Here is a 27584-nt window from a genome sequence, read left to right as displayed (position 1 = left end):
AATCAAATCAAATTCTTCAACATCAAAACAAAACCAAACTATATCTAAAACTCAAAATCAAAAACCAAAATCACCTTCTTTAAATTAAATATATGCCTCTTCTTTCATTTTCATAATATATTATTAAAAAAATGAAGATATAACCTGAATTAAATAATATTTTTGTACCTCCACTAGAGGAAAGTGCCTCTGCTGAAAAAAGTAACTCCACTGGAAATGTTAACTTCGATCCTTTATCAAAGTTCAGAAGCTTAAATCTGGCAACTATCAATCTTCATACCTAATAATTATATCCAAGTGCAGACCTCAATTCTTCATTATCAGCTTAATTAAAAGCCCTAATTTTAATTGCTTCAATATAATCCCTCAATTAATTCAGGTAATCTTCTCCGGTAATCACTGGAATCATTGTGGTGGAGGTCATGACCTCCAAATCATTCAATTACTATGGCCGCCGTTTAAATCTCCCAAACACAACCAAACAACCAACGATTAAACCATCAATTAAAAGAAAAGGTCAGATCTGTGGTGGAAAAATCGTATTTATGAGATACCGAGGTTCAGGTCCACCACTGGTAATAAACGTTATCTTCAACTTCCGGTGAACTCATCTTGACCGCCGGCGAACTCTATCTCGGCATCAGCGTAGTTCCACCTTCACTTTCTAACATAGTTAGGTAAGGATCACATCAGAATCATAATCCATATTATATATCACACACCAGTAGCAAACAGAGATTTCTTGAGATTATCCAACACATATCACACACATTTTTTTTTAGAAAATGAGAAGAATAATTAATAATGAATGTTGAAAAGGTCAAGACTTGATTAATTATAAACGATGGTTTAAGGGGAATTTTTTTGTCTGTTAATGATGTTTTGGGTCGATTTTTTTCTTTCTGATTTAGGACCCTCTGTGACAGAGATTGCAGAAGAGCATTTGGGAGACAGTTTGCAAAGGAGAAAATGTTATGACTTGTGGGATTTAACGGTGATGGGCAAAAATAATGTGATTGACATTTTTTTTTTTTTTTTTTTTGTATCTTATCCGATTTGAGAAACAGAAAAAGTCATAAACGAGAACTGTTTCTCCTACCAAGTACTTAGCATGAGTTATTCAACTCTTATGGCTTCTTTACGGAACATGAAGTCCGATGACCAAATGATGAATTTGAGGAAGAAAGTTGTTAAGTTACATATCAAGTTTGATGACATAGTATCCGCTACCAACAACTTTGCAGATGATAATCTCATTAAACGAGGTAGCATTGGTGATGTTCACAAAGGAAAACTCCGATCCAATGAACACAGTGATGTTGTTATAAGGAGGTTTCGTCCTTCGTCGGGGATACGGTATTTTGAGTTTTTGAAAGAGATGGCCACACTCTCTTGTCTTAATCATACAAATATCTTGTCTTTTGTTGGGTTTTGTGATGACAATCTTGAGATGATGCTGGTTTTCAAATACGAAGATAATGGAAGTCTAGATAGATATCTAAGTGATCCAAACCTCACGTGGTCCCAAAAATGGAAAATATGTGTAGGTGCTGCAAATGCATTAAGATACATTCATAAGGTTATTGAACGCCATTTATATCATGGCTTTAGTCAAGATATCAAGAGCACTAAGATTTTGTTAAATAAAGATTGGGAAGCTAAGTTATTTTGTTTTGGATTCCATATAGGCAGCAACAACAAAAAAAACGATATAATCCATATAGAAATAAATAATGACGTTGCCATTCGTTCACCTTCCCATGTGTCTTACTCATTTGGCGTAATATTGTTTGAAGTTCTCTTTGAGAGGAAAGCACATATGGGAGACGATGAATCTCTTGTTTCAGTCGCCACACGTCTTTATGAAGAGGGAAAACTGGAGGATATGATAAATCCTGATCTAAGGAAACAAATGCATCGACTTTCACTTCCCCTTTTCTCACAATTAGCTTATGGCTGTGTCAAGAAAAGCCCCCCGTATGGATCTGATCGTGGGAAGATTTGAGGATGCATCTGACCTAATTTCAACACATGAAAGACTTGTAAGAGAAATGCTTTAATTTTAGTTTAGCTAGAATATATATATATATATATATATATATATATATATATATATATATATATATATATATATATATATATATATATATATATGTGTGTGTGTGTGTGTGTGTGTGTGTGTGTGTGTGTGAGCTAGAATACCCCAGACTAAGCTCAGTCTGTGGAGGCAGAGTCAGTGCCAATTGGCATTGACTCGTAGGCACATAAATATTTTCTGGGCAAATAAATTATGTTATCATTACACAGGAGAAAGAGTATGCATACTTGAAGATTCCACTCAGTGATATAATGTTGGCCACCGACAATTTTGCCTCAAGATACTGCATCAGCTCACACAAAGATGATATGTTGTACGAAGCAGACGTTAACCATGCTGATGTTAATAGTTTCTTCACAACTGAAGGGAAAAATGTAGGTGAAAATATTAAGGTGTGTGGCCCAGTAACTATAAAACGCAACATCAGTAAAAACTACGAACAAGTAGCAAAAGAATTCATTGCAGAAGTTAAAATGTTTGGGGGTCGTAAGCATCCCAATATACTCTCTCTTTTTGGATTTTGTTTGGAAGGTTATGAGATGATTCTTATCTTTGAATCATGCGCTCTTTACAAAAGTCTTGCTGATCATCTGGGAAGCATCAGTGAAAAAACAAATCTTATGCAACGAATAAGAATATGCATAGATATTGCACAAGGTTTGGACTACTTTCACGAAAACATGGACGCTGACGGAACAGTAAAAATACATCAGGGCATGCTGAGCACAAATGTTTTGTTGGACGAAAAATGGAATGCTAAGATTGCTACCTTTAGGCTCTACCCAGAATATATTAAGCCTCCGAGAGAAACTGAAATTTACTCTTTTGGGGTGGTGATTTTTGAGATCCTATGTGGGAGGTTGGCCTATGATCCATATAACACTCGGGAAAATTCAATGGAGCTTGTACGCATTACACAAAGTTGCTTTGAAGAGGGAACATTTCAGTCTATGGTAGATCCTAATATAATGGAAGAAGTTCGTGAAGACAGTTATATGATAGCACCCTTTCGACGTTCTTTGAATGCATTAAAACGTATCGCATACCGATGTTTGTTCGAATATAGTATAATCTTGCCTCTAACACTGAAACACATCATCAACTCCCTTAATAGAGCATTAAGGTTTCAAGTAAGTCCCATCATTTGACATTCAAATATGTTTCGCTGGACATTACAAATTAAATGTCAGATATCTTTTAACATTAAAAAACTATATACTTCAATAAAAAAACCAAACTGGTTTTGCATTTGTTATTGACAATCTGAAAGGTATATAGTCTGTTCTATTATTTGTTTTTTTAAATTCTTGAACATTTGGGAAGAGGCTTGACAAAGTATAAAGGAGGCGAATTTCTGAAAACTTATTAATTATCATCCTTAAACCAGTATATATATATATACATACATACATATAATTATGTATATATAATATATATATATATACATACAGGGTAAGGTTCAATACAGAACCAATAAAATATATATAAAATACAGAACTAATGTGCACCGTACGATTTAATTTTTAAAGGTTGTGATCAATCTTCTAAACTGAAACGTTATTTCTAATGGAAAAGGGTAATTATGTCATACGATGTTATTAGTTTTATCAATATTAAATAATAATATATCGCAATTTAACAATTAAAAACGGTTTAAAAACTACTCCGCCAAACCGTCTGACAGTTTTTAGGGATTTCGATATATCAGGAAGCAACCATGAATCTGATTAAAAAACTAACAGATAAAAAATCTTTGTTTCAAAATATATTGGCGACCGCTATAGTTGAAGGAGAAACTTCTGAACCGATTCGAAGTGGGGATTAAAGTGATAAGGTATAGATTTATAGTAATTGCTTTTCTGTATTTTGAAGCGATATAATTAATAGTTTATTAGTGCATAAAGCACTCTGTAATTCACTAATTGAGGGAGTTTTGATGCTATTTTATTGAGTTATTTTGAGTTTTGGGTTACACATCGAGTCAATAGTAGGCTAAAATTGTAGGTTCTGCAAATTTGTGCACAATGAATTATACTGGCTGCACGATTATATTGTAATGGAATAAGAATTAGGGAATAACAGTTGACGAATAGCTATATAAGCAGTAAAGTCTTGCATTGTGCACAAGAGACACACTTGAAGCCAAATTTCTTGTTTTTGGTTTTGTTGTGCACCCCTGCTTACAGTTGGCTAACTTGTAAAAAAACCTAATATTGTGTTTTGTTGTGCATAATGGTTTACAAATTAAGGAATGCACACTTGTTATAGTGTTAACTGTTAAATTTTTTTTTATGTTGTTGTGCACACGTGTGCATAACTGGATATGTAGTAATTAAACCTTGTATTGTGTATTGATGTGCACATTAGTTTACAAATTATGAAGATATATTTATTATAGTGTACTCATTGATCTACGTTTTACACGTCTATCTTCTGTGAAAAAATCGTTAAGATGTTAGAGCACAAATGTGCACTTAGGTTAATCATGACAAACCAATAGATCCCATTTGTATGATAAACTTTCCCCATAGATTTAGTGTGTGTTATAATGTGCACAAATTAATCTACTTGTTCACAAAGGTGTGGACGTTTCTCACTTATACCTTTTGTCCGTAAAGTGTGATGCTGTAAGTGAACAATTGTGCACATAGCATGACAAACAAAATAATCCCATTTGTATGATATCATTTCCCTACAGATTTAGTTTGTATTTTAATGTGCACAAATTAGTCTAGTTGTTCACTCTGATGTGCACATTTTACGCATTTGGATCTTGTGCACAAAGCGTCTAATTGTAAGTGAACAATTGTGCACATAGCATAATCATGACAAAGTAACAGATAATTTTTTTTAGATAAAATTTCCAACCGTTGTATTTTGTGTTGTAATGTGAACAAAATAGTTAACATGTTCACAAATGTGTGCACATTTTAAACATTAAGATTTTGTGCATAAAAACGTTAAGTTTTAAGTGAACAGTTGTGCACCTAATCATTACAAACAAATTGATCCCATTTGTATGATAACCTTTCCCCACACATTTAGTTTGTCGGTTATTCTGCTCAAATTCGTGTATTTGTTAACTAAGATGTGCACATTGTATGCATTGAGATGTTGTGCATACAGTGTCCAATTGTAAGTGAACAATTGTGCACATAGCGTAATCATGACAAATTAATTGAACTTGTTTGTATGATAAAATATTCCAAAAGATTTAGTTTGTGTTGTAATGTGCACAAAATAGTGAACATGTTCACAAGGATGTGATGTTACAAGAGCTGATATAATATAAGAGCACAACTACATAAATAGTTTATTTGTGTTAAAGATCATGATTTGTCTGAACGTAATATTAATTTAATGCAGGTATAAAAGTTATGAGTGAGTTAGAAGGTAAGAATAAAGATGGATCAGGTATGGTTTTTTTTGTATTATAATCTTTCCTTTCTTTTTCAAATGCCGATGATATTTTGATCATCGACAATTAATACATAGCTTAGGTTGTCAACATCAAAATATTTTGATGTTAACTGTGTAATGTATTTGAATTAATTTTATTTATGAAGGTGATAGGGGAAGTAAGAAAAGGAACATTAGTGGCGCGTTAAAAAAAACACACTGTTGAACAAATCAGATTCTAGTGTCGGTGATGTAATTTCACATGCTTCTATCCGCACACGAACGTCTCCAAAACCATTGTATGATGCTATACTTTCATTAAGTGAAGCTCAACAAAAGTGTATAAATGAAATGGGGTTTGGTCAGTTGAGAAATTTTAAGATAAATCGAATACCCGGGAAAATAGGATACTATGCAGTAGATAGTTTTGAAGATAATGTACTAGAGATGGAACTGGGTTCGCAAGCTATAAAAGTGAACAAACAATTAATCCATGAACTGATAGGAGTCCCAGTTGGTGGGGTATCATTGAGTTCATTAAAAAGAGGCAAATCAAAAGATTCTATATGGGAGGAATGGATGAAGCAGTTCCCTAAAGATGAGATGAGTCCTGCCCAGATTCAACGAAAAATAATGGAATCAGATGTAGCTGACTGGAATTTTAAACTGAATTTCTTGATGTTATTTACCAACATCATGGGTGGGTGCCATAAGCGCGGTGCATGCATTTTGGGTATTTCACAGTATATACGAAATGATACAATTATAAAAACTATAGATTGGTGCGAATATCTTTGTGAATGTTTGAAGAACTGTAAATCTGGATGGCGGAGAGATGATCCTAGCAATTATTTTGCTGGATCTGTAACCCTCCTTACTGTAAGTTTATATTATATGAAAATATTTGTAATTTGTACAATACATTGGTTTTTGGGGGTACCAAATTTTTTAATTAATAATTATTATGTAGCTGATTTATGTGCATTCGACAAAATGTGCACAAATGGAGGTTAATCGTGTTAGACCAGCAATGATATCATGGAGTTTTAAAAGTTTAAAGAAGCGTGAAGATACAGAGATCAGAAATGGAAGTTTTGGTTTGGGAGAATTGCAGCCTAATCTGACTGAACAAATAACACCTAAAAAAAGGTTCAGCTTGGTGATGATGAAGTTAACAATGGTGTTTTAATTGTTTCAAACTCTATTGGCACAAAGGTATATGAACACTATATTTATTAATTATATTTGAATGATAACGAATTGTGATCAATCTTCGTTTGTCAACATTCTTATGTATATAAATAATGGGGTTTTATTTTGCAGTTGTACGTCGACGAGATTAGGCGTTTTTATGACAATATTGTGAGTGACAAGACAAGTATGGAGACCATAATGAGAGAAGCTATTAACAAGTTTCCTATGAATAAAGAAGTCCGATATTGGGCTGAGAAAATGAAAAAAATGTTTGGGAATGTAACAAATGATATACGTGCCACAACAAATGAAGATGGTTGTCATGATCTTAGTGATCCAGAGGTAAATACGGATGCGGTAAATACATACGGTATGCAAACACCGGTAGATGCTGGTACCACATGTTTAGAGACTCCGTCGACTACTGTGCGTAATGTAACTGCAGGTATAGATATTTCAGGGAATGATTTTGAACCAGCAAGTCCATATTGGACGGAGAATATTTCTGAGATTGAGGAAATTGAGAGGAGTTTTAAAAAGGATTCTAGAAATTCAAGCGAAATTACAAAAAGTAAGGAAGATGTTCCGTCCTTTAGCCTGGGTCTTACACAACTATTCATTGATGCTGAAATGAGACTTTCTGTAGCATCACCACGCAAGGAATCTTCAATGGGTGTTCACCGAGTCAATGTAAGTGAACACAAGGAATCTTCTGTGGAAGTTGACCCATTGAATGCAAGTGAACCAACAGATAAAGGCATAATTCTGGCGAGAAAGTCGAACAAAGAAGTTATTGCAGAAGGACGAGATTTGAGCGTTCCTTCGTTTAGCTTAGATCTTACACAAGAGATGAATGATACTGAAATAAGACAAGTTGAAATATATCCACCAGAAGATTCTTTTGATGATGTTCGCACACAGAATGAAAATGAACCAACAATAGGCGTCACACAAGAAGGTCGTACAAAAAGGTTGAAAAAATTTCTGACTATGGAAGATCTCCATTTGCTCCTAGAATGGTCAATTTAACTGAACCTATAAGAAAAGAAGAAAATGAAGTATGGAAATACATTCGTGCACATTCTGGAATGCGTCATGTGTAAGTGAACTGATAACTATAATGTAGTTGGCTTTAATGTCATTTTTTTATATAATGTCATTCAGAAGTTTGTGCACGAAATGAACATTTCATGTAAACATAGTCATCGTTTTTTTTTTTTTTTAAATTAGAATTTTAATATGAACATGTTAACTAATGTCGGCGTCTTCACAAATGTTTCAAGGGAAATCGTGTTTAGAACCAAAGAAGGTGTAGAAGCTATACAAGACATTTTTGAAACCCTGATTTCCGGACAATGGGTAAGTGCACACATTATAGATTGTTGGTCAGCGTTGCTAAACATTGAAGAAAAAAATCGGGGCCGAGATACATGCCGAAGACTATTTTTCCATACGGGAATAATGGTAAGAATTTCTGTTAGTAATTTTTTTTTTTTTTTGAAGCTGGAAATGAAGTATGCACAAGTTTTGTTTTATTTTGTATATAAGGAAGGAATGCTTGCCAAAACAATATCTAATGGGGATAGATTTAAAATGTTCGTATCTAATATCAACGAAGTTGTGAAGGGTGATATTATTCGGCGATCTGTTAAAAATGTGGATATTGTAAGTGGTTTGGTTTATATTATTAGTTCACTAATTGATGTTTGAACGGAAAAAAATATTACACTAATATGTTTACATGCAGGTTTTTTTCCCAGTTATCCAGGAAGAACATTTTTATTTAATATGTTTCAATTTGATGCATAATCGGATAGAAATAATAGATAACATGCATAGCTTGGATACAACAGATGCTCAATACCATGGAGTTCCCTGTAAGATGGTGAGTTTCGTAAAAACGTGACATACATATAAAGATGAGCTTTCATTTGATGATATGATTTTGAATTTATGTTGATTAAGAATATAAATAAACATAGATATCAGTGGTGGGAAATACAAAATGTTTTTTTGGGATACATTGGGGAATGTATATCATAAACGTACTTTCTGTCTAATACTGTATTTTCGGTTAATTTGGGTCTGATGATATATTCTAACATCAACATTTTGTTGTTGCGCTTGTGTGTTTGTAATTTCAGAAAAACCTATTTGTAGAATATTTGTATTCTATCGATCATATTAAAGCAAAGCATATGGAAGCTGCTGGTATTGTTAGAGTTCCTTTGAAGTGGTCTACCAAAAACAATACAGTAGATTGTGGTGTTTTTGTAATGCGGCACATGGAGTCGTACTTTGGACAATCGTTTACTAGTTGGGACTGTGGCTTGGCTGTTAACAATCGAAAACAAAAGTCACAATTGAACAGGTTAAGGAAAAAGTATATGATCAAGTTACTTTTGTCAGAGCACAACCAACAAAGAAATCTAGTCGATTTTCATGCGTGTTCATATGAGTGTGATATGAAAGCTAAAAACGAGATTGCTAAAAGGAATACAAAAAGTGCCCAAAAGAAGATCGCTAAAAGGAATACAAAAAGAGCTCAAAAGAAGAGTGTTAAAAAGAATTAGAAAATTGATAAATGACCATCTGTTGGTATTTTAGTGTTTTATGTTTTGGATTTTAAGTTGCAGTTTTATGCACTAAGATTGATGAATTTTAAGCATTTTGGGTTATTGTATTGCATTATTTTATAGATTAATTGCTTGTCTTTGTGGTTGGCAATGTGATTTCATGTCAAGTAATGTGTAAATGATCTCAAAGTTCATTGTGCACAATTGAAGTGGTGAACAAACTGACTATGTTGCTACCAAAGCGAATGTTACAGTGCACATGACAAATGAATTTTAGTCATGTTGTGGTAATGTAATCATGTCAACTAATGTGCGCAAAAGTGATCACTATCAGATAGGGTTATGGTACATCACCTTAATGTTAAAGTTACATAATTCATGGTGAAAAACAAACTGGAATCGCATTGCATACATGAGAGCACCCTATTGTTCATGTTGTGTAATTGTATGCTAGTTATGGTAACAAAAGTGAACAAATTGTTTAAATGGAAACATTTAATATCTAATACAGATCTGCAAACAAACTTGTAATAAAACGATACCAAGTATAGTTGGAAAATATCTCTGCCTTGCAAATACAAACTAAACGAAATAAAAACATAACGAAATGTTATAAGTGAAAGTGAAAAGGTCACTATCCATCAATAGTAATGCCAGCATGCGCTTTATTTCGTTTCATTTTAAGCATCTTTTCTTTCTCTGTCACAATTACGAGAGTCGTGTGTATCTTGTCTTATCCCACACTTTTTGCATAGTCTCATTAGCCGTTTCGTTTTTTTAACATGCTTCTCATCTGGAGCTGCAAATCTTTTTCGTGGACGTCCGGATCCTTTAGTCTTGACATTTGTGGGAGGCCTAACTAGAACTTCATCAGGTTCTGTTACTCCCAACAACTCATAACGTCTTGTTTGTTTTTATGTGCAGATTGGTCTGGTTGGTTTTGCAAAACCTCGACTTTGAACTGTTTAATCTTCGCCGCAAAATCAGATAGTTTCTGAGGGTCATTCCTCAACCTGCTTACTATTACCTCAACATCGTTAATTATAGACGTGCACAACTTTGTATTCTCACCAGTTTCCATTCCATATCTATGTCGTTTGTCAAGTAAATCTTTGGGTAGTGTGTCTTTACACCATCGCCTCTTAATGTATTGTTGAGGGATTTCTTCAACTTGATTACTTTTGAATACACAAAATATGTGACGACATAGCCACCCATGTCGACCAAAATGATTGCAACTGCAAGAAATGGTATCCTCCAATTTATTTTGTACAACCTGATATTAAAAAAAAAAATAGTGAAACATCTTAATAAGTAACATCAATCATTTAACTGTTCGCAACTATGTCAATATTAAAACACAAAAACTTGTTAATAGTTACCTCATGTCTAGACACAACTTTAGTCTTCTGGTTGACGTCTCTTATCTCAGATACTTCACGAAAATCGTCCGAAGAAATGACCCTTTGTGAACAAAACCAGACTGATCTATATATTTCCTTCTGAACCTTCCAAAATATGGCTAGAGTATATACAGTTGATGCATGCACCTCAATACTAAGCTGAGTAACCAACGAAGGCTCCACTTTCTTGGTTTGATAGTCCAAAACTTGGTGCATATGGCGTTGTTTCTCCATTGCAGACTCGAAACAAATCATAAACTGGACGAGTGTATGACCAGGGTCAGTAAAAATGTGAAAAAAATGATTGGCACTCTCTGCCCTAGATGTGGTCTTCATTATGCAACACATAGGCAAATGGGAAAAGTATCCAGGTACCCATCTGTCGCGTATTTTGAACATGTCAGCTAGCCAGGAGTTGTCTTGGAGATTAAACTCTTCAATTAATGACGTCCATCTGGTCTCAAACTTTTCATTTGTTAACCAAACATCCCACACGATCTTGTGTATACGCCTCCTCAAATCAGTGTTTTCCAATAACTCACCACATACCTAACAGTATTAGTGATATTACATGTTAGTTCGATACGTGGCATCAAATGCTAGTACGTCACCAAATTCTTTGTAGTTACATTTGGAAGTCTCATCAGCCCAAAAAAAACCGATAAGCTCGTCTTCTTCGGTTTTGTACTCATAAGATAATTCAGGGTTGTTTAGCTTCCTCTTGGCGAACTTGTTTATCAACATTTGTGCATCCCTATCCCCAATAAAAATGTTCACATCTCTCTTAAAATTCTTATAGTCAACATCGGTCCCTCTGACTTTATCATATCATCCTTTTAAACAAGAACGCAACCGATACGCCTTGGTTGGTCCGATGTTATTCATCCCAACCGTTAGAATAAATAGTTGGTCTTCAAACTCCAACTGTCTTTGTGAACGAGAAAGATGCTTGTCTTCTTCTTCATCTAGTGGGTGATTGTGACATTCTTCAAATCCATAAAAAACCCACTGGTTGGTACCCTTGATAAGCTTTAGCTTGATTCTGGCTTTGCAGTCTGTAACTTTGATGTTTGAGTTACGTTTTGCTCGTTCCGGCTTCTTTACATTCTGCTCCAGACTTGTATCTTGTATATTATGTTTATCTTTTTGCAAGGTATCGACTGATTTTTTCGTTCTTGGTTTACCCTCCTTACTGCACAAAAGATATCTATGTGATACATCGCCCTTATTCCGTTTCTTTAATGATTTTCTTACGGTGAACCCAGCTTTATCCGCGTATGCTTCGTACATAGCTCTTGCTTCATCATAAGAATCCCATATGGTTCCCTCCACCGGTTTATACGTTAGAGGTACCTCAGGTATGTAATAACGACTCCCGTTAGGTGTATACAATACACCACGTGAGCTTGAACCACCTGTAAAATAGTAGTGATTTATTTGTGTGAAATTACAATGTGAACAAATACATTGAATTTGATAAAGCTTCATAAATGAAAGATACTGTAATACATTAGAAATCTAAAAAACAACAATATCGCATCAGGCATTAAAGAGTCTAGATATGCAAAGTGTAGTTCAATCCATGAAACACAGACTATTTAGCGTTACACATCGGACAAACGTAAACAAAGTGAGCAATGTGAACGATATGAGCATTGTGTACGTCGAAGTGTAAAATGTGAACGTCATGAAGAATACCTTTATACACACTTTTGTGTTCCATCAAGTGGAAACACCATTAAGACCCAAATAACTTGTATAAATCGATTCACGTTTCCACATTCATGTTTCCACCATACATAAAAAAAAAACTAAAATAGACTAGAAACAACATGATATAAATACGATTAAATTGTGGTTTATAAAGATCAAGTGATACTAAAATAACCTGCATCTTCCATCCATATATCATCTTCTATAATAGGATCAAGTGGAATATTGTACTCTCCATCATTATTTTGAATTTCACTTTTGTTGAAATTTACGCCTTCAATTAGGTTGTCATTCACGACTTCATACTCTTGAGAGTTGTCCATTTTGTTTATTATATTAAGATGGAAATAATACTGAATTTCAGAAAGATGAACGACACATTTGAAAGTTAATTGGAATGAATGTTTGATAAAATGATTTGAATAAGGAAACTGTAACTTGAGATTGATGGGTGGGAACACGTAACTTCCATTCATGTATTCAAATAATTAGTTTTTTTGTATTTTCCATTTGTAATATTATTTATATAATTACTAATTTGCCCCTTGGATATTTGGTTCTGTAGGTTCTGTAGAAATAGTTGGTTCTGTATTGAACATTTATCTATACATACATACATATAATTATGTATATATATATATATATATATATATATATATATATATACACACATATATATATATATACAGATATATATATATACATATTATATAGGTGGCTAATCAAGAGGGAAGTGAATTTTTTTAAGGAAGAGGGAAGTAAATTTTTTCTTTTAAAAAAAAAAGTTAGTTATGAATGTCAAGATCAGGTGAAAATATGAACATTTGAAAAAGACACTTAGTGATGAATGTTACAGTATTATTTTGACTAGAAAATGCTCGAAGAATAACATTCATCACAATGAATGTTATTCCTGATGACGTTAGGTATAACAATCATCGTGGTGATGAATGTTTTTCTTCAAGCGTTTTCTGGTCAAATTAATAACATTCATCACAAAGTGTCTTTTTTAAATGTTCATATTTTAACCTGATCTTAATGTTTGATCTTGTTTATGAACTTTTTCTGAAGAAGAAAAAAAAAAATTACATCCCCCTTCCTTCCTAAAATTTACTTCCCTCTTGATTAAAACACACACACACACACACAGAGTATACAACACTCTCTGCTACACATGCACAACTTACATTACCTGCAGGAAGAAACCTTGGAGCGTTTGAAGATTCAACTAAGTGACATAAAGGCGGCCACCAAAGATTTTACCGAGACATATATTGGAGAAGGTGGATACGGGGTGGTGTACAGAGCAGAACTCGATGTTTTTGATAAAAAGCACCACAGTATACAATAACGCACCGTAGCTATAAAACGCGATCCGAGAAAAAATAGTGAGCTAGGAAACAGAGGGTTCCTAGCCGAACTTGAAATAGCTTCTAGATGTGAGCATCCCAACATAATCTCTCTTCTTGGATTCTGTTTTGAAGATTCTGAAAATATTCTTGTTTTTGAGTACGGTGCAAACGGAAGCCTTGATGATTTTGTGGAAAAGGGCAAACTGAATAAACTTCCATGGGCTCGACGTTTAAAGATGTGTCTTGATATTGCGTACGGAGTAAGTTACCTTCACACATCCGATGACGACAAAACATGTATAATACACCGCGATATCAAAAGTGGAAATATTCTGTTGGGCGAGAATTTGGAGGTCAAGATTGCTGATTTTGGGCTCTCAATCTTTCACCCTAAAAATCACCCGTCCAGGACTATCAACACAGAACATTGTGCAGGCACACATGTTTATCTAGATCCAGAATATAAGGAAGGTAAATTGAAAATAGAATCTGATATATACTCGTTTGGTGTTGTTTTATTTGAAATCCTATTGGGGAAGTTAGCCTATGATCGAATTTACACCAAGGAAAATGGTAATGGGATCGCAGCTGTAGCACGGCAGCGCTTTAAAGATGGAAAATTAATGGAAATGGTAGATATTAAGATCATGGAGGAAGCTCACGAACTTTGTTCTACAATAATAATAGGACCAAGTCAAGATTCTTTGACTGAATTTTTCAAAATCGCATGTAAATGTTTGGCAGAAGCTCAAGCCGATCGTCCAAAAATGGAAGAAGTCATCAATGGACTTAAGAAAGCTATAGATCTTCAAGTAAGTCCATTTTCCTAAATTACAACATTTTTTCTTTTCATATGCTTCATCCTAGAGGATCTCCAATACCAAGAGAAAATTTTAAAAAAGTACAACATACCTTGAATTAATATCAATCAAGTACTTCTACATACTAATGTTTTTATTAAGAAGATACTTAATTATTAAATAATATCATCAAATATCTCTACCATTTTTCTATTAAAAGAGTCACTGTCTTTTAGTTACTAATAATAGTTAATCTTCGATACAAAGAATTTTTTTTAAAAAGTATAAGTTACTTTTAGTTAATATTCGATTACCTACTCTACCAATAGAATTGGTAGCTAGAAACCATCACAAGATAGCCCAGTGGTTTGGGCCATTAGTTCCTACAAGAGGTCTCAGGTTCGAATCATATATACGACGAATATTTTGTGGTGGCCAGGGAATGGTTGGAAACAGCCAGGGATTAATCATGATGGGCTGCATACATCAGTGTATGGTTTCGGGTTACTCGCCCTCCCGGGTAACCCGAACATGGAAAACCTTCTACCTTTTACCTTTTTAGAGTTGGTAGAGATATGTTTATGCATATACTCGAAGACACATCAAACTATTTTCTTTTTTCATATCATCATCAAGAGTAGAGAAAAAATGTGTCATGATTCACAGAAAAACCGCAAAAACACGCTGGAAATTCCACTTGAAGACATAAGTTTGGGGGGAGAAAACTTCAATAATACCAACTGCAATATAGAAAAGGGATATGGTATGTACGATGGAGAAGTTCGATACGGTAATGAAACTAAGTCTGTTATCATAAAGCGGATGAGCAAATTTTTTCAAGAAACACCTGGTAGTTGGAGAGAGTTTGAAATTCCTTTCAAGCATAAACATGAGAATGTCATTGGGCTCGTAGGCTATTGCAAGAAAATGAATGAAAACTTCATTGTTTATGAGAATGCAATTAACCAAAGTCTCGATATGCACGTGGGCAATGCTACGCTTACATGGACCAAACGACTAAAGATAGGCATTGATATCGGCAATGGATTAAAGTTTCTCCATGGAAGTGGTGAGGGACAAGATGTAGTGATTCATAGAGACCTAAAAAGTTCCAATATCTTACTAACTGGAGGTTGGAAAGCAAAGATTTGTGGATTTGATGTGTCCATAATATATCCAAATAATCACAACATTCGCTACACTGATGATGAAATTGGAGGCTTTCCTGGCTGTTGTGACATTTACTGTTTTGGTGTGATATTATTTGAGCTTTTGTGTGGGAGATTGGCGTGCACAGTTCGCGGGCAGTCTTTAGACAGTTTGTTCGAAGGCCAGTTTGAAGTCGATAGACCGGATAAGTTGGTGTTTAAACGTATAAGAGAACAAATTGTATGGAAGTCATTGGTTACGTTCACAACGATTGCCTTTAACTGCTTACACGATGACAGAGACAAACGGCCTACAGCATCCGAGGTGGTAGTACAGCTTCAACACGCATTGGAATTGCAAGTAAGTTATCAAAGTGTTGAATACGTAATCTTTATCTTAAAGCAGTGATACTCAAATCAAATTGTACGTATCGTATTGAATACACTCTGTTTTGTATGTCAACAATATCAAGTAGTTCGTCATACTTATTCTATCTAATTCTTTTTTTTGTTTTACAATATTTTTATGGTTTCACAACAAAATGATAGTATATTGATTTAAAAATAGAAAGGGGACCAAGTATTCCTTCTATGCAGGTGAAACAAGAAATTGATAAGTCTGGCGAAATACAGCAACCAATCTTAAAACCCAACTCAGAAATGACTAAGGTGAGATAATTGCTATTGCTAATGAGAATCTACATTTAAAATCATAAAAAATGTTGACAAGGGCAAAATATGTCTTGTATTTCTTAAACTGCTATCACTTAATTTTATTTTTTTAATTTTTTATGCTTTTGATAATTAATTTATGTTACTTCTTTGATAAACAGTTCCCTGCAACTGACATGGCAAGTATGAGACAAGAGGTTCTTGCAAAAAAGTGGATTCTCTACGATTATTCTAATGTAAAGCTTGTTTATTCAAACAGCTCATCCCGAACCAGGTTAATCTGCTGTTTGTATTTATGCACATCCTCAATTAGTAGGAACTTGGTCACAAAACTTGGAGTTTTGTAATCTGAAATCATATTCTTGTGTCACTACAAATTTATCAATTGTTCGCTCATATTTTTACACACTTGTAGGAAAATGTGAGCTTTTTGTCAAATTCCTCACACTTATAAATATGTATAAGTTTGCTACATTTATAAATGTTGAATGTTATTTAATTTTGACACATAAAATTTTAGAAAAAGTTTGTTCACCCTTATTAGTGTGTACAAACAAAAATTTAATCACATTTAAAAATGTGAGTAAATTTGTTACACCTCATTTCTTCACACAAGGGGGAGCGTGAACAAATCTAGTGTGACAAAATTAACTTAACACTCTTAAGTGTGGTTATATTTATGATTATACACACAAATTAGTGTGAACTTTTTTTCCTACACTTCTATGTGTGAAACTATAACGATATTCTACACTTATAAATATAATACATTTACAAGTGTGAGGAATTTTACAAAAAAGTACGCATTTTTTAAAAGTGTGTAAATTTATGCGTGGGTAATTAGCAAATTTGTTGTAGTGTGTATATTTATTTAATGTGTGCTAATGTGCAGTATGTAAAACGTGATATGTCTGATATTTGTAGATTTGAAGGGATAAAGCTTTTACGATGACAATCAGCATATAGCATGAAGTGGAAGATCGGTAGTCAAAAGGTTTCACCTAATAAAGATCATGTGTGTTACCTTGTGTTCAAGCTTTCAGAAAATTGTCGCGGGCTACATTGTCCTGTGATTGTACGAAATCAAGACCGTTGGAAAAGTAAAGAAACTATTTATTTTCGATACCCAGATCCATGGAATGTACATGAAACGGATCGACTTCCAAAGGAAAGGAGAGATGGATGGATGGAGGTTATTGTCTGGATTTACAACTCAAATTATAAGCTTCGTAACGATTCACTCCATGTGAAGCTGAAACTCACAAGTTACGAAGGAACTATGTCTGGCCTTATTTTAGGCGGTCTCGAGTTTCGTCCAATGAAAGAATAGGTATATACGGAACTGTTATTGTAGTTTACTCTAAATAGTCATCGTTGTATATCAATGACTAAATGGTTACATAACTGTTGTATCATGAAAATTGGTTACAGAAGTGTTCTACCAAAATGTCAGATAAATAAATGTTGCTAACATTATTTTGCAATTTCAGTATATTTGTTGGTTATTAAACAATAATCGTCCTTGCAGACTCTGTTTTGGAGAGTTATATTAGTTGAAAGAGAGACCTGATGTGGCGATTTATAGAACTTTGTGACCCATATGAGACGACATAGTATTATCCACACAAGCCACAGAGTGATTTAGTTTACTAATCCGTGAAGTCGAATACGAGAATGGTCAACACGACGTTGCGGAGGTTTCAGAGTGATTTAGAGTACTAATCCGGCAACATTCTTATGGACCCTTATATGACGGTTTGTATTTCCACTCCCGCAGCTGTGAATTAACAACACACCCGGTTTATTTTTCTACTCACGCAACCATCAACTGAAATAACAACTGAAACGGGTAACTAACATACATCTACCTAATTAAATTTATTACAACAATGTCATAACTGATTAAACACCATGTACATCTACCTAAATTTATTTTCATTTAGTTTGCAGTCTACCCTTCTTTTAAATTGCCAAATAATAATTTTAAGAGTTCTATAACAAACTTTCAAGATACAACATTTCTGTAATTATTTATTCGTTGTTGTATAACAATAACTATTAAGAGTATACTCCAACATGAACAGTCTGTAATCATCTATTCTTCCATTGGTCGAAACTCGAGGCCGCGTATAATAAGGCCAGACATAGTTCCTTCGTAACTTATGAGTTTTAAGTTCACATGGAGTGAATCATTACAAAGCTTATAATTAGAGGAGTTGTATATCCACACAATAACTTCCATCCATCCATCATTCCTCTCCTTCGGAACTCGATCAGTTTCATGCACATTCCATGGATCTGGGTATCTAAAATAGATCGTTTCTTTACTTTTCCAGCGATATCGATTTCGTACTATCACGGGACAATGTAGCCCGCGGCAATTTTCTGACAGCTTGAACACAAGGTAACAAACGTTATCTTTATCAGGAGAAACCTTTTGACTACTGATCATCCAGTTGATACAATATGCCGACTGACGTAGAAGCTCCATTCCTTCAAATCTGCATATATGATATATCATGTTTTATTTAGTGCATGTAAACACACATTAGTTTACTGTTTACAACAACGCCAAAAGGGTTTGGATGAGAAGGCAATAACATTAACCTGGAACCCGAGGAGCTGTTTGAATAAACAAGCTTTACATTAGAATAGTTGTAGAGAACCCACTGTTTTGCATGAACTTCTTGTCTCATACTTGACATTTCACTTGCTGGTAACTGGTCATCAAAGAATTAACATAATTAATCATCAGTCTAAAGCATAAAAAAGATTCTTACATTTATTTTATATATAAATTATTATTAGCAACAATCGCACCATAGTCATTTCTGAGTTGGAATTTAAGTTTGGTTGCTGGGTTTCATCAGACTTCTCAATTTCTTCTTGTTTCACCTGCACAAAAGGGATAATTTCATTTTCGTATACTTAAATAAGGATAATCCTTTGCTTATGCAGTTACTTGGCAATTGTTGCACCTTATCCATTTCTGACTTTGATACCAAGATTTGTTGGATTTCTTCTTGTTTCACCTGCATAAAAGATTAAAGATGTAACACCGTGAGACTTTTAGCTAATAATTAACCACGTAGAGGTCCTCTAAAATATACTCTGTATTAGTATAAAACAAGTTAATAGTACGCTGTATAATTTAGAAAGAAAATTAAAAAAGTATATCCAAACTTGCCTCGTCAACGGCTTGAAACTCAATGCCTTCAATATAGATGGCACGGCTATCACAATAACAACGTGAAAAGCTCTTCAGTAAAACCTCTATAACTGTTTCCTTGTTGGGATTTGAGAACCGACATAATTCAATCATCAACCACCCATCTTCTCTCCATGTAGCAAAGAATGCATTTAAGTTTTCGTTACCCATTGTGTACTTGAGGTTCACATACATCCGTTTACCATGAGATTTTCTTGGACAGCAAAATTTGAAGACAAGATGAACGCTGTAATCCACGCCTGGTAATAAAAGCTGAGAACTTATCTTGATTTGGATATTTAGATTTGAAATATCTAACAACTCTGCTACTTTCTCAAACCTGCACAAATAGTATATTATAACACATACCATCAGTTGAAGTTTATATGTGCCTATTTCTATTTCTATTCATTTCTATTCAATGATACTGGACAACCAAATATAAATGACATATTTATAATCTATTTGACAAGATAGAGCTCAACTTCACAGTTTACATTCTATCAACATTTTGTCAAGAAAACTGAGACATATATTTCTTAATTTTAAAGGGCCCAATCTTGTTACTATTCTGAATGAACTCATCTAAATTGCAGTTTTTAAAATAAAGAAATCAACTAATTAAATAATAATACAGTACATTGCAACATTGTTGAACTTTGTTTGATTTTATTTTGACACTCATCTATTTGTAAATTAAATTTACTTAGTTCTATGGTTTCATTTTCCCTCACACCCCTGTCTTGTTCAAATTTGGGAGTAACACTTAGATAAAGAGAGAAAAACCTTGATTCTTCAATAGATCTCCACCTATGTGACCAACGGTTTTTGTATGAAAACATTCTCGCTGAAATCATCTCATTTCTTTCTCCATTACCACCTATTGAGTACCACTGTCACATACAACAAGTTAAACAAATTCCAACTTTTATTATGTGTAAAAGTTTGGACTTCTTCACAATATTTGTTTTACTTGCATTAATATTTTTTAACTTAAGGTCATTTAGGGTGTGTTTATAATTGCTTATTTTAACTACTTATCTACTTATTGCATATTTTTACAGCAGATAAGTAAAAACAAACATTTTTTTTTTAGAAAAAAAAAAAAAAAAAAAAAAGCTTAGGAAGTAGTATTTCTTATAAGTACTAAAAAATAAGCATGTTGCCATCTGCTTAGATATTAAGCAGAAAACCGCTTAAAAGAAAGCAATTCCAAACACCTTATAATAATAATTAAGATAAAAGAATGAGAATAAAGACATAACATATGGAAATATGTGAAGTACCAGTTTTCCCTCCTGAAGGAGAATTCCTTTTAAAAGTTTGGTGTAGATATCTTTTTTTTCCATTGGGGAGTAAACCTCAGGGGACTCGGAATACTCAAGTATCTGTTGATAGTTTTTAGGCAATTTGGCCTCTCGTCTACTAGCCTCCTGCATCGTTACCATTTTATTTTATAAGAACATTCCGGTTTAGATTTTGTGTATAAATCAAACAATATAGTAGCACATAGATTGAGAGCTGTTTTCAGTCTGCACAAAGACATGAGAATGGTTCTTAGTTTGCACAAAGACGCACGACTCAGTCTATACAGAGACTTACCTCTCGGTCTACTCAATCTGCACACATACTCACCACTCAGTCTACACACAGATTGTGAGTGGTTCTCAGATTGAGAGTGGTCTGTATGATGTAATTTAATAAAACATGAACTTACTTGAAAATCTATAGCTTTCTTAAGTCCGTCGATGACTTGTTTCATTTTTGGACGGTCGGCTTGAGCTTCCGCGACACATTTACATGCGACTTTAAAAAATTCATTCAAAGAATCTTGACTCGGTGTAGAACCAAGTTCCTGAGCTTCTTCCATCATTTTAACATCTACCATTTCCATTAACTTTCTATCTTTAAATCGCTGCCGTGCGACGGGTGCGATCCCATTCCCATTTTCCTTGGTGTAAATTCGATCATAGGCTAACTTTCCTGAAAGGATTTCAAATAATACCACTCCAAAGGAGTATATATCAGATTCTGTCTTCAACTTACCTTCCTGATATTCTGGATCTAGATACACATGTGTGCCTGCACAATGTTCTGTGTTGATAGTGCTGGACGGGCGATTCTTAGGATGAAAGATTGAGAGCCCAAAATCAGTAATCTTGACCTCTAAATTCTCGCCCAGCAAAATATTTCCACTTTTGATATCACGGTGTATTATACATTTTTTGGCAGGTTCAGGTGTGTGAAGGTAGTTTAGTCCGTATGCAATATCAAGGCACATCTTTAAACGTCGAGCCCATGGAAGCTTACTCAGTTTGCCCTTTTCCAAATAATCATCCAGACTTCCATTAGGAGCATACTCAGAAATGAGGATACTTTCAGAATCCTTAAAACAAAATCCAAGAAGAGAGATTATGTTGGGATGCTCACATCTAGAAATTATTTCAAGTTCGGCAAAGAACCCTGTGTTCCGTAGCTCACTTTTTCTCCCCGGAATGCGTTTAATAGCTACGGTGCGTTTTCTACGGTGTGTTTTATCAAAAACATCGAGTTCTGCTCTGTACACCACTCCATATCCGCCTTTTCCAATATATGTTTCAGTAAAATTATTGGTGGCCGCCTTTATGTCACTAAATTGAATCTTCAAAAGCTCCAAGGTTTTTTCCTGCATGAAATGAATGTGGTGCATGTCTTACGGTAAGCGAAGATTGTTGTAAGTATACTATATTTATTAGATGCTAGCAAGCAAAAACAAACGGATAATTTGTCCAAATATTGGTGTGAAAGAAGAATATTTGAATTTTAAAAGATGACTTACTTGAAAGGTTAATGCTCTATTAAGGGAGTGAATGATGTGTTCTAGTGTCGGACGCGAACATTCAGATTCTGACAAACACTGGTATGCGATTTTTTCATATGCGTCCAAAGAACGTCGATCGGGTCCTTTCATAGAACTGTATGCAAGAACTTCACTCATTATAGTAGGATCTACCTTATACTTTAGTGTTCCCTCTTCGAAACACCTTCGTGCAATGGGTACAAGCCCCATAGGATTTTCTTCAGTGTATGTTGGATCATAGGCCAACCTCCCGCATAGGATCTCAAAAAGAACCACTCCAAAGGAGTAAATATCGTTTTTTTTCTGAGACCGGGCATTTTCTGTATCTGGAAAGTACGCATTTGAATAATCGTGTCCATAGAGCCTAAAGGTAGCTATCTTGGCATTCCACTTTTCATCCAACAGAACATGTGTGCTCTGTATGTGTTGATGTATTTTTCTTGGCCAATCGGCCTCCATGTTGTTGTGTAAGTACTCCAATCCTTTTGCAATATCTAGACATATTCGTATTCGTTGAGTCCAAGTAACCCCGTCGCTTTCCAGATGATCATCAAGACCTACACCTGATCCTTGTGCAATATCTAGGTATTTTTGTATTCGTTGCTTCCAAGTAAGATTGGTTTTTACAGTAATAATGTTTCCCAGATGATCAGCAAGACTTGTATAAAGAGAGCAAGATTCAAAGATAAGAATCATCTCACAACCTTTCCAACAAAATCCAACTAGAGAGACTATATTCGGATGCTTACGACCCGCAAGCATTTTTATCTCTGCAATTAATTCTTTAACTACTCCGTAGTTTTTACTAATGTTGCGTCTTATAGTTACTGGGCCACACATCTTAGGAAACTCACCTTCACTATTCCCTTCATCAGTTTTAATATCAACATAGTTAATGTTTGCTTTGTACACCTGGTAATCTCTGTGTGAGCTGATGCAGTAAGTTGAGGCAAAATTCCTAATGGCCAACATTATGTCACTGAGTGGAATCTTCAAGTATGGATAGTCTTTCTCCTGAAACATTGTGTGTAATGAGAACATGAGAGTACGTCGCAGGGTATAAATGTTAGCAAAGATATATAATGAAGCCTCCTTTTTACTTTGTTTATCATATCACTGCTAAAATTATTATAAACTCCTATAATTTGTCAAAACGAATTCTTTTAGTTTATCACTGTCATTGACATACACTGAATAGATATAACATACTTTTAAGTTTAATGTGCTAGACATATGTATCATTACTCTTTATGTCAACATTAAAAGTGTTGGAAATGGTGAAACATTGAACAAAAGGGAAACAGCAAGTTAGTATTTTTAGTTGGTTGGTCAAATTATGAGTGATATAATATAATTACAGCAAGTTAGTATTTTTAGTTGTTGTTTCAACGTGCAATTCCTAACAAATGGAATCAGAGTTTTAGAGATTTGGGAATGATAGCGAATGAAAGAGATAGTTTACGGATTATTAGGTTTATTTTTCAGAAGGAATGTGGAGACCTGAGATACGTCTAGATCCGGAAGACATAAATCATCAGGTGAACGGTAATGATACGGTTTAGAATTTGACTGCAACATGATACTGAGATCATATCAAATAGTTCGATAGTTTGTGACGAATTCAGATATGGTCTATGTACTCGGTGAGCTGGTTTTCCAAGATTAAATAGGTTCAATCTTTCTGGTAGGTTGTGACGTGACGAAACTCAACGCATTAAGACTGTGATGGTTAATGTTTCCGGTGGATTGTGACGTGTCACATTATGAATGAGGGTTCGTGGTTCTAGCTCGGACCCATATTATGGATTTTGATTCGTCATTTGGCCGTAGGTCCTTATAGAAGCAGTCTCTCTATTCGAGTAGAGAGAGGATGACTTTTTGTAACGGTAGGTGGAGAATCAATCTTCTCTACGTGAGTGGAGAAAGCACTTCTCTTGTATTCTAGGGTAGCAGAAAGGATTGTCTACATCTTACCACCCCATACCTCAATTTCATGGGTTTGGGTATTGTTGTTGTATTTGTTCCGATTCTATGCAAAAGAAAGGTTGGACGTTATTAGACCTAGGGGCCAAATATTGCGAGTGTAAAGACGAGATGTCTTAGAAACTATGAATGATACGGGCTAGATTATTCAATAACGTGACGTTTGTTACAAAAGCTCAACATGATGGTTTTCTCAGGTTTAGGTAGTTCGGTAACAAATGAAACCATTTTCTCGGTTTAGGTAGCTCGGTAACAAATGAAACCATATTCGTTTGGAAATCGATAGTGGGAGTTATCGGAGAAGTTTGGTGATCACTTGCGGGTTGAAATAGGAGAATATGTTGTTTGGTCGGATACTCCATGTTCTCTGGAACATATGGACAGGTCAAAGCTTTGCTCATTTGGAGGTATTGGTTGCGGAAGGTGTCGGATTGTCCGATTTGTTGGAGTGTGGGAAGGCGATTGAAACGAACGTTTGCAGCTGGTGGAATCTCGCGACCTGCAAAGTTCTTGGTGCTTGCGGGGTTTTGAAACAGGAAGACCAAAGTTTTTGGTCGAATATTCCGTGGTTTGTGAAATATGCTGGTAGGTTAGAGCTTCTTTTCACTAAAAAAAATTGGTTGTCGAAGGGTGTCGAATAGAACGCGTTCGACGGTTGCTCAGTTCGGTTGATAGTTCAACAAAGGGAGCCGTTTTCTTCAGGGGTGATCAATTAGGAGTCTTTAGGTGATATATGGAAAGGATAACCGTGTAAGTCCTGGAACTTGAGCTTTCTAGGATCGTTGAGGGTGTTGGAAACTCAGTGTGAGTCTCGTAACCAACGGAAGTTATCGAGCTAGTAGGAGTTGAACGACTAGTGAAGTTGTGGAGATAGTTGAGCGACATGTTTCTCCAATGTTCTCGAAATTTAGTGTTGATTCCGGATAACACTAGGGCTTCAAATGCTTGTTTTACTCTCCGATTGGCAAAGAAATTTGCGACTGACCGTGGTACGAACCAAGTTTCTTTTCGAGTAGCCGCGGTTTACTTCTTACTCGTACAGTGGTAGCGTGCTTGGGATGAGAAGATGAGGTTTGTGAAATTCATAGCTATGAGGAGGTCAGTATACCAGCCAAGGTTGTAAAACTAGCGACTCGGGGAGAACTCGGCCGGAGGTTTTTGAGGAGTTCTCGGCGACTCGGGGAGAACTCGGGGGAGAACTCGGGGTTTGACTAATGTTGACTTTTAATATAAATATATATATTATGAAAATATATAAATTACAGGAGCTGTTATTGTCATTTATTTAAAGGTTCTAGAGTTCATATCAAGTTTGTTCTTGAAATTAAAGTTTTGTAAAAGTTGAGGGGCTATTATTGTTCTTTGATAAAAGAAAAAAAGAATACTCCGTAAATAATACTCTGTATACTTCATCTCAGTACCAGACAACCAGACCAGATCTAAAAAATTCACGTGCTTCCTTCTTTCTCCATTATTATCATACAACCTAAACCCTAAAAAATTAAGAAAGACCGCAGCCACTTGATTCTTTGCAGGTTTCACCTTTTTTTTCTTCCTTTCTTCTCTTCTTTTTTATTTTCGCGTTCTCCTTCCTCAACTTTACTCGATTCCGGCAACATTTAAGTTTTCCGACACCGGTAAATGGTGTTTGACCGCCGTTAACCGGCGGTTGACCGAGTTTTTAGCGAGTTTGGTCCCGATTTCTCGTTAGCTCTCTTCTGCCGATTTCCCGCCGAGAACTCGGCCGAGTCGGCCGAGTTTTGCAACACTACTACCAGCGAAAGCGGAAAATTGAAAAGGTGGTAGATTTTGAGGTGGTGATTACTGTAACATCCCGCCTTACCACGACCACAATATTGTCCGCTTTGCCCGCAGGCGCACGGCTTTTTCTTGGTGACCACACGAGGTCTTCACAGGAGGTCACCCATCCTAGTACTACTCCCGCTCGAGCACGCTTAACTGCAGAGTTCTGACGGGATCTGCTGTGCTTGTAGCCCCAAAACGCGTTGTGTCTGGTAAGGATGAAAGTTAACTTATAAGGGACTCACACTTTCTTACTTAAGCCGATGTGGGACGGGGTTGTTACAAACTCCCCCACTTAGAATCCTGACGTCCTCGTCAGGCCGAAACAAATTGATACACAGGATCTATACCTCAGGAGATGCACGAGCCGAGTGCCCGTCACACTCCGAGAGGCTAGTGCTCTTCGTTTTTTGATGAAATAAAATTCTCCGCGGTACCGTCCCCTTTTTCCGAACATCCCGCCTTACCACGACCACAATATTGTCCGCTTTGCCCGCAGGCGCACGGCTTTTTCTTGGTGACCATACGAGGTCTTCCCAGGAGGTCACCCATTGATCCTAGTACTACTCCCGCTCGAGCACGCTTAACTGCAGAGTTCTGACGGGATCTGCTGTGCTTGTAGCCCCAAAACGCGTTGTGTCTGGTAAGGATGAAAGTTACCTTATAAGGGACTCACACTTTCTTACTTAAGCCGATGTGGGACGGGGTTGTTACAATTACGTTCTCGCTGGGTGATGGATAGTCTACAATAACATCCGTTGGGATTTTCTGATTGCTAGTAAAATAAAAATCATAGATAGACGAGTTAATCTGTACGGATGATCGTTGACATGTGGGTTAAGGAATGGACGTGTCTAGAGCGATGGGAGAGGCAATGTTGTCTAATGAAAGAATCCTGTAACTGAAGTCTCTCTCACTTCAATGTGTCTTTTGGTGTAAGAAGATGATCTTCTAGTTTAATAGTGAAAATCACTGGTTTGCATTATAAATACGTACCCATGTAGCCTGTAATTATGTGCACGAAAATTAATAGTGAAAATCACTGGTTTGCGCCTGTGGAATAAACCCTTCTCCGTGCTTTGGAGTTGGGATTTGCCACGTTAAACCCGCGCGTCTATTTTTTTTTTTTTGTTTGGCAGTTTGGTTAAACGATAGAGCGGATCTTCTGAGATAATCTATTAAGAATTTTTATGTGGAGTTATGGTGGATAACCTTGCAAGTCCTTGCACTTGAGCTTATGGATATTGTTTGGCAGTTTGGTTAAACGGTAGAGCGGATCTTCTGAGATAACTTATTGAGAATTTTCACGTGAAGTTATGTTAGATAACCTTCAAAGCCCTGGTACTTGAGCTTTATGAATATTTTTTTTTTAATGACAATTTTATTAAAGCTACAA

At 35.4% G+C, this 27584-nt stretch overlaps 5 protein-coding genes and 1 long non-coding RNA gene across 7 annotated transcripts; 4 read left to right on the top strand and 2 right to left on the bottom strand.

Annotated features, from left to right (window-relative positions):
* Positions 1 to 1039: 1039 nt before the first annotated feature.
* LOC139887611 (probable serine/threonine-protein kinase PBL28) lies at positions 1040 to 16092 on the top strand. Its single transcript, XM_071870688.1, has 5 exons — positions 1040 to 2042; positions 2308 to 3228; positions 13582 to 14206; positions 14480 to 14547; positions 15172 to 16092. Exons 3-5 carry the CDS (start codon positions 13972 to 13974, stop codon positions 16090 to 16092), a joined length of 1224 nt encoding a protein of 407 aa, XP_071726789.1. The 5' UTR covers positions 1040 to 2042; positions 2308 to 3228; positions 13582 to 13971.
* LOC139887614 (probable receptor-like protein kinase At2g23200) lies at positions 1130 to 2005 on the top strand. The gene has a single exon (XM_071870691.1). It carries the CDS (start codon positions 1130 to 1132, stop codon positions 2003 to 2005), a length of 876 nt encoding a protein of 291 aa, XP_071726792.1.
* Positions 2350 to 5723, top strand: LOC139887613 (probable receptor-like protein kinase At5g59700). The gene is made up of 4 exons (XM_071870690.1): positions 2350 to 3228; positions 3807 to 3912; positions 5465 to 5512; positions 5665 to 5723. The coding sequence occupies exons 1-4, from the start codon at positions 2350 to 2352 to the stop codon at positions 5721 to 5723; spliced, it is 1092 nt and encodes a 363-aa protein (XP_071726791.1).
* LOC139887612 (protein FAR1-RELATED SEQUENCE 5-like) lies at positions 10148 to 12706 on the bottom strand. Its single transcript, XM_071870689.1, has 5 exons — positions 12559 to 12706; positions 11524 to 12085; positions 11277 to 11424; positions 10650 to 11219; positions 10148 to 10543 (listed from the first exon to the last, which is right to left on the bottom strand). Exons 1-5 carry the CDS (start codon positions 12704 to 12706, stop codon positions 10148 to 10150), a joined length of 1824 nt encoding a protein of 607 aa, XP_071726790.1.
* Positions 16093 to 16261: 169 nt separating the features above from the next.
* Positions 16262 to 18357, top strand: LOC139890567 (uncharacterized). Of its 2 annotated transcripts, XR_011773370.1 has the most exons (4): positions 16262 to 16352; positions 16517 to 16629; positions 17280 to 17685; positions 17884 to 18357. It is a non-coding gene; the product is annotated as an uncharacterized lncRNA (long non-coding RNA). The 2 variants fall into 2 exon arrangements; XR_011773369.1 differs by lacking the exon at positions 17884 to 18357 and having other exon boundaries at positions 17280 to 17838.
* LOC139890566 (F-box protein At2g02240-like) lies at positions 18308 to 19383 on the bottom strand. Its single transcript, XM_071873446.1, has 4 exons — positions 19334 to 19383; positions 19176 to 19250; positions 18963 to 19075; positions 18308 to 18856 (listed from the first exon to the last, which is right to left on the bottom strand). Exons 1-4 carry the CDS (start codon positions 19340 to 19342, stop codon positions 18451 to 18453), a joined length of 603 nt encoding a protein of 200 aa, XP_071729547.1. The 5' UTR covers positions 19343 to 19383; the 3' UTR covers positions 18308 to 18450.
* Positions 19384 to 27584: the final 8201 nt, after the last annotated feature.

The sequence above is a fragment of the Rutidosis leptorrhynchoides genome, chromosome 2 (genome assembly GCF_046630445.1).
Source record: "Rutidosis leptorrhynchoides isolate AG116_Rl617_1_P2 chromosome 2, CSIRO_AGI_Rlap_v1, whole genome shotgun sequence".
Classification (NCBI taxonomy): domain Eukaryota; kingdom Viridiplantae; phylum Streptophyta; class Magnoliopsida; order Asterales; family Asteraceae; genus Rutidosis; species Rutidosis leptorrhynchoides.
This window is presented reverse-complemented; position numbering and strand designations above follow the sequence as displayed.

Excerpts from the sequence above, each read along its gene's own strand:
- LOC139887614 (XM_071870691.1), top strand. The coding sequence starts at position 1,130 with ATGGCTTCTTTACGGAACATGAAGTCCGATGACCAAATGATGAATTTG.
- LOC139887613 (XM_071870690.1), top strand. The coding sequence starts at position 2,350 with ATGTTGGCCACCGACAATTTTGCCTCAAGATACTGCATCAGCTCACAC. Across the intron at positions 3,913-5,464 it reads AACTTCTGAACCGATTCGAA|GTATAAAAGTTATGAGTGAG; the intron begins GTGGGGATTAAA and ends AATTTAATGCAG. Across the intron at positions 5,513-5,664 it reads TAAGAATAAAGATGGATCAG|GTGATAGGGGAAGTAAGAAA; the intron begins GTATGGTTTTTT and ends TTATTTATGAAG.
- LOC139887612 (XM_071870689.1), bottom strand. The coding sequence starts at position 12,706 with ATGGACAACTCTCAAGAGTATGAAGTCGTGAATGACAACCTAATTGAA. Across the intron at positions 12,086-12,558 it reads TATATGGATGGAAGATGCAG|GTGGTTCAAGCTCACGTGGT; the intron begins GTTATTTTAGTA and ends ACTATTTTACAG. Across the intron at positions 10,544-10,649 it reads AAGTTGTGTCTAGACATGAG|GTTGTACAAAATAAATTGGA; the intron begins GTAACTATTAAC and ends TTTTAATATCAG.
- LOC139887611 (XM_071870688.1), top strand. The coding sequence starts at position 13,972 with ATGTGTCTTGATATTGCGTACGGAGTAAGTTACCTTCACACATCCGAT. Across the intron at positions 14,207-14,479 it reads AGATCCAGAATATAAGGAAG|AAGCTCAAGCCGATCGTCCA; the intron begins GTAAATTGAAAA and ends AATGTTTGGCAG. Across the intron at positions 14,548-15,171 it reads AGAAAGCTATAGATCTTCAA|AGTAGAGAAAAAATGTGTCA; the intron begins GTAAGTCCATTT and ends ATCATCATCAAG.
- LOC139890566 (XM_071873446.1), bottom strand. Across the intron at positions 19,076-19,175 it reads CCAACTCAGAAATGACTATG|TTACCAGCAAGTGAAATGTC; the intron begins GTGCGATTGTTG and ends TTTGATGACCAG. Across the intron at positions 18,857-18,962 it reads AACAGCTCCTCGGGTTCCAG|ATTTGAAGGAATGGAGCTTC; the intron begins GTTAATGTTATT and ends TCATATATGCAG.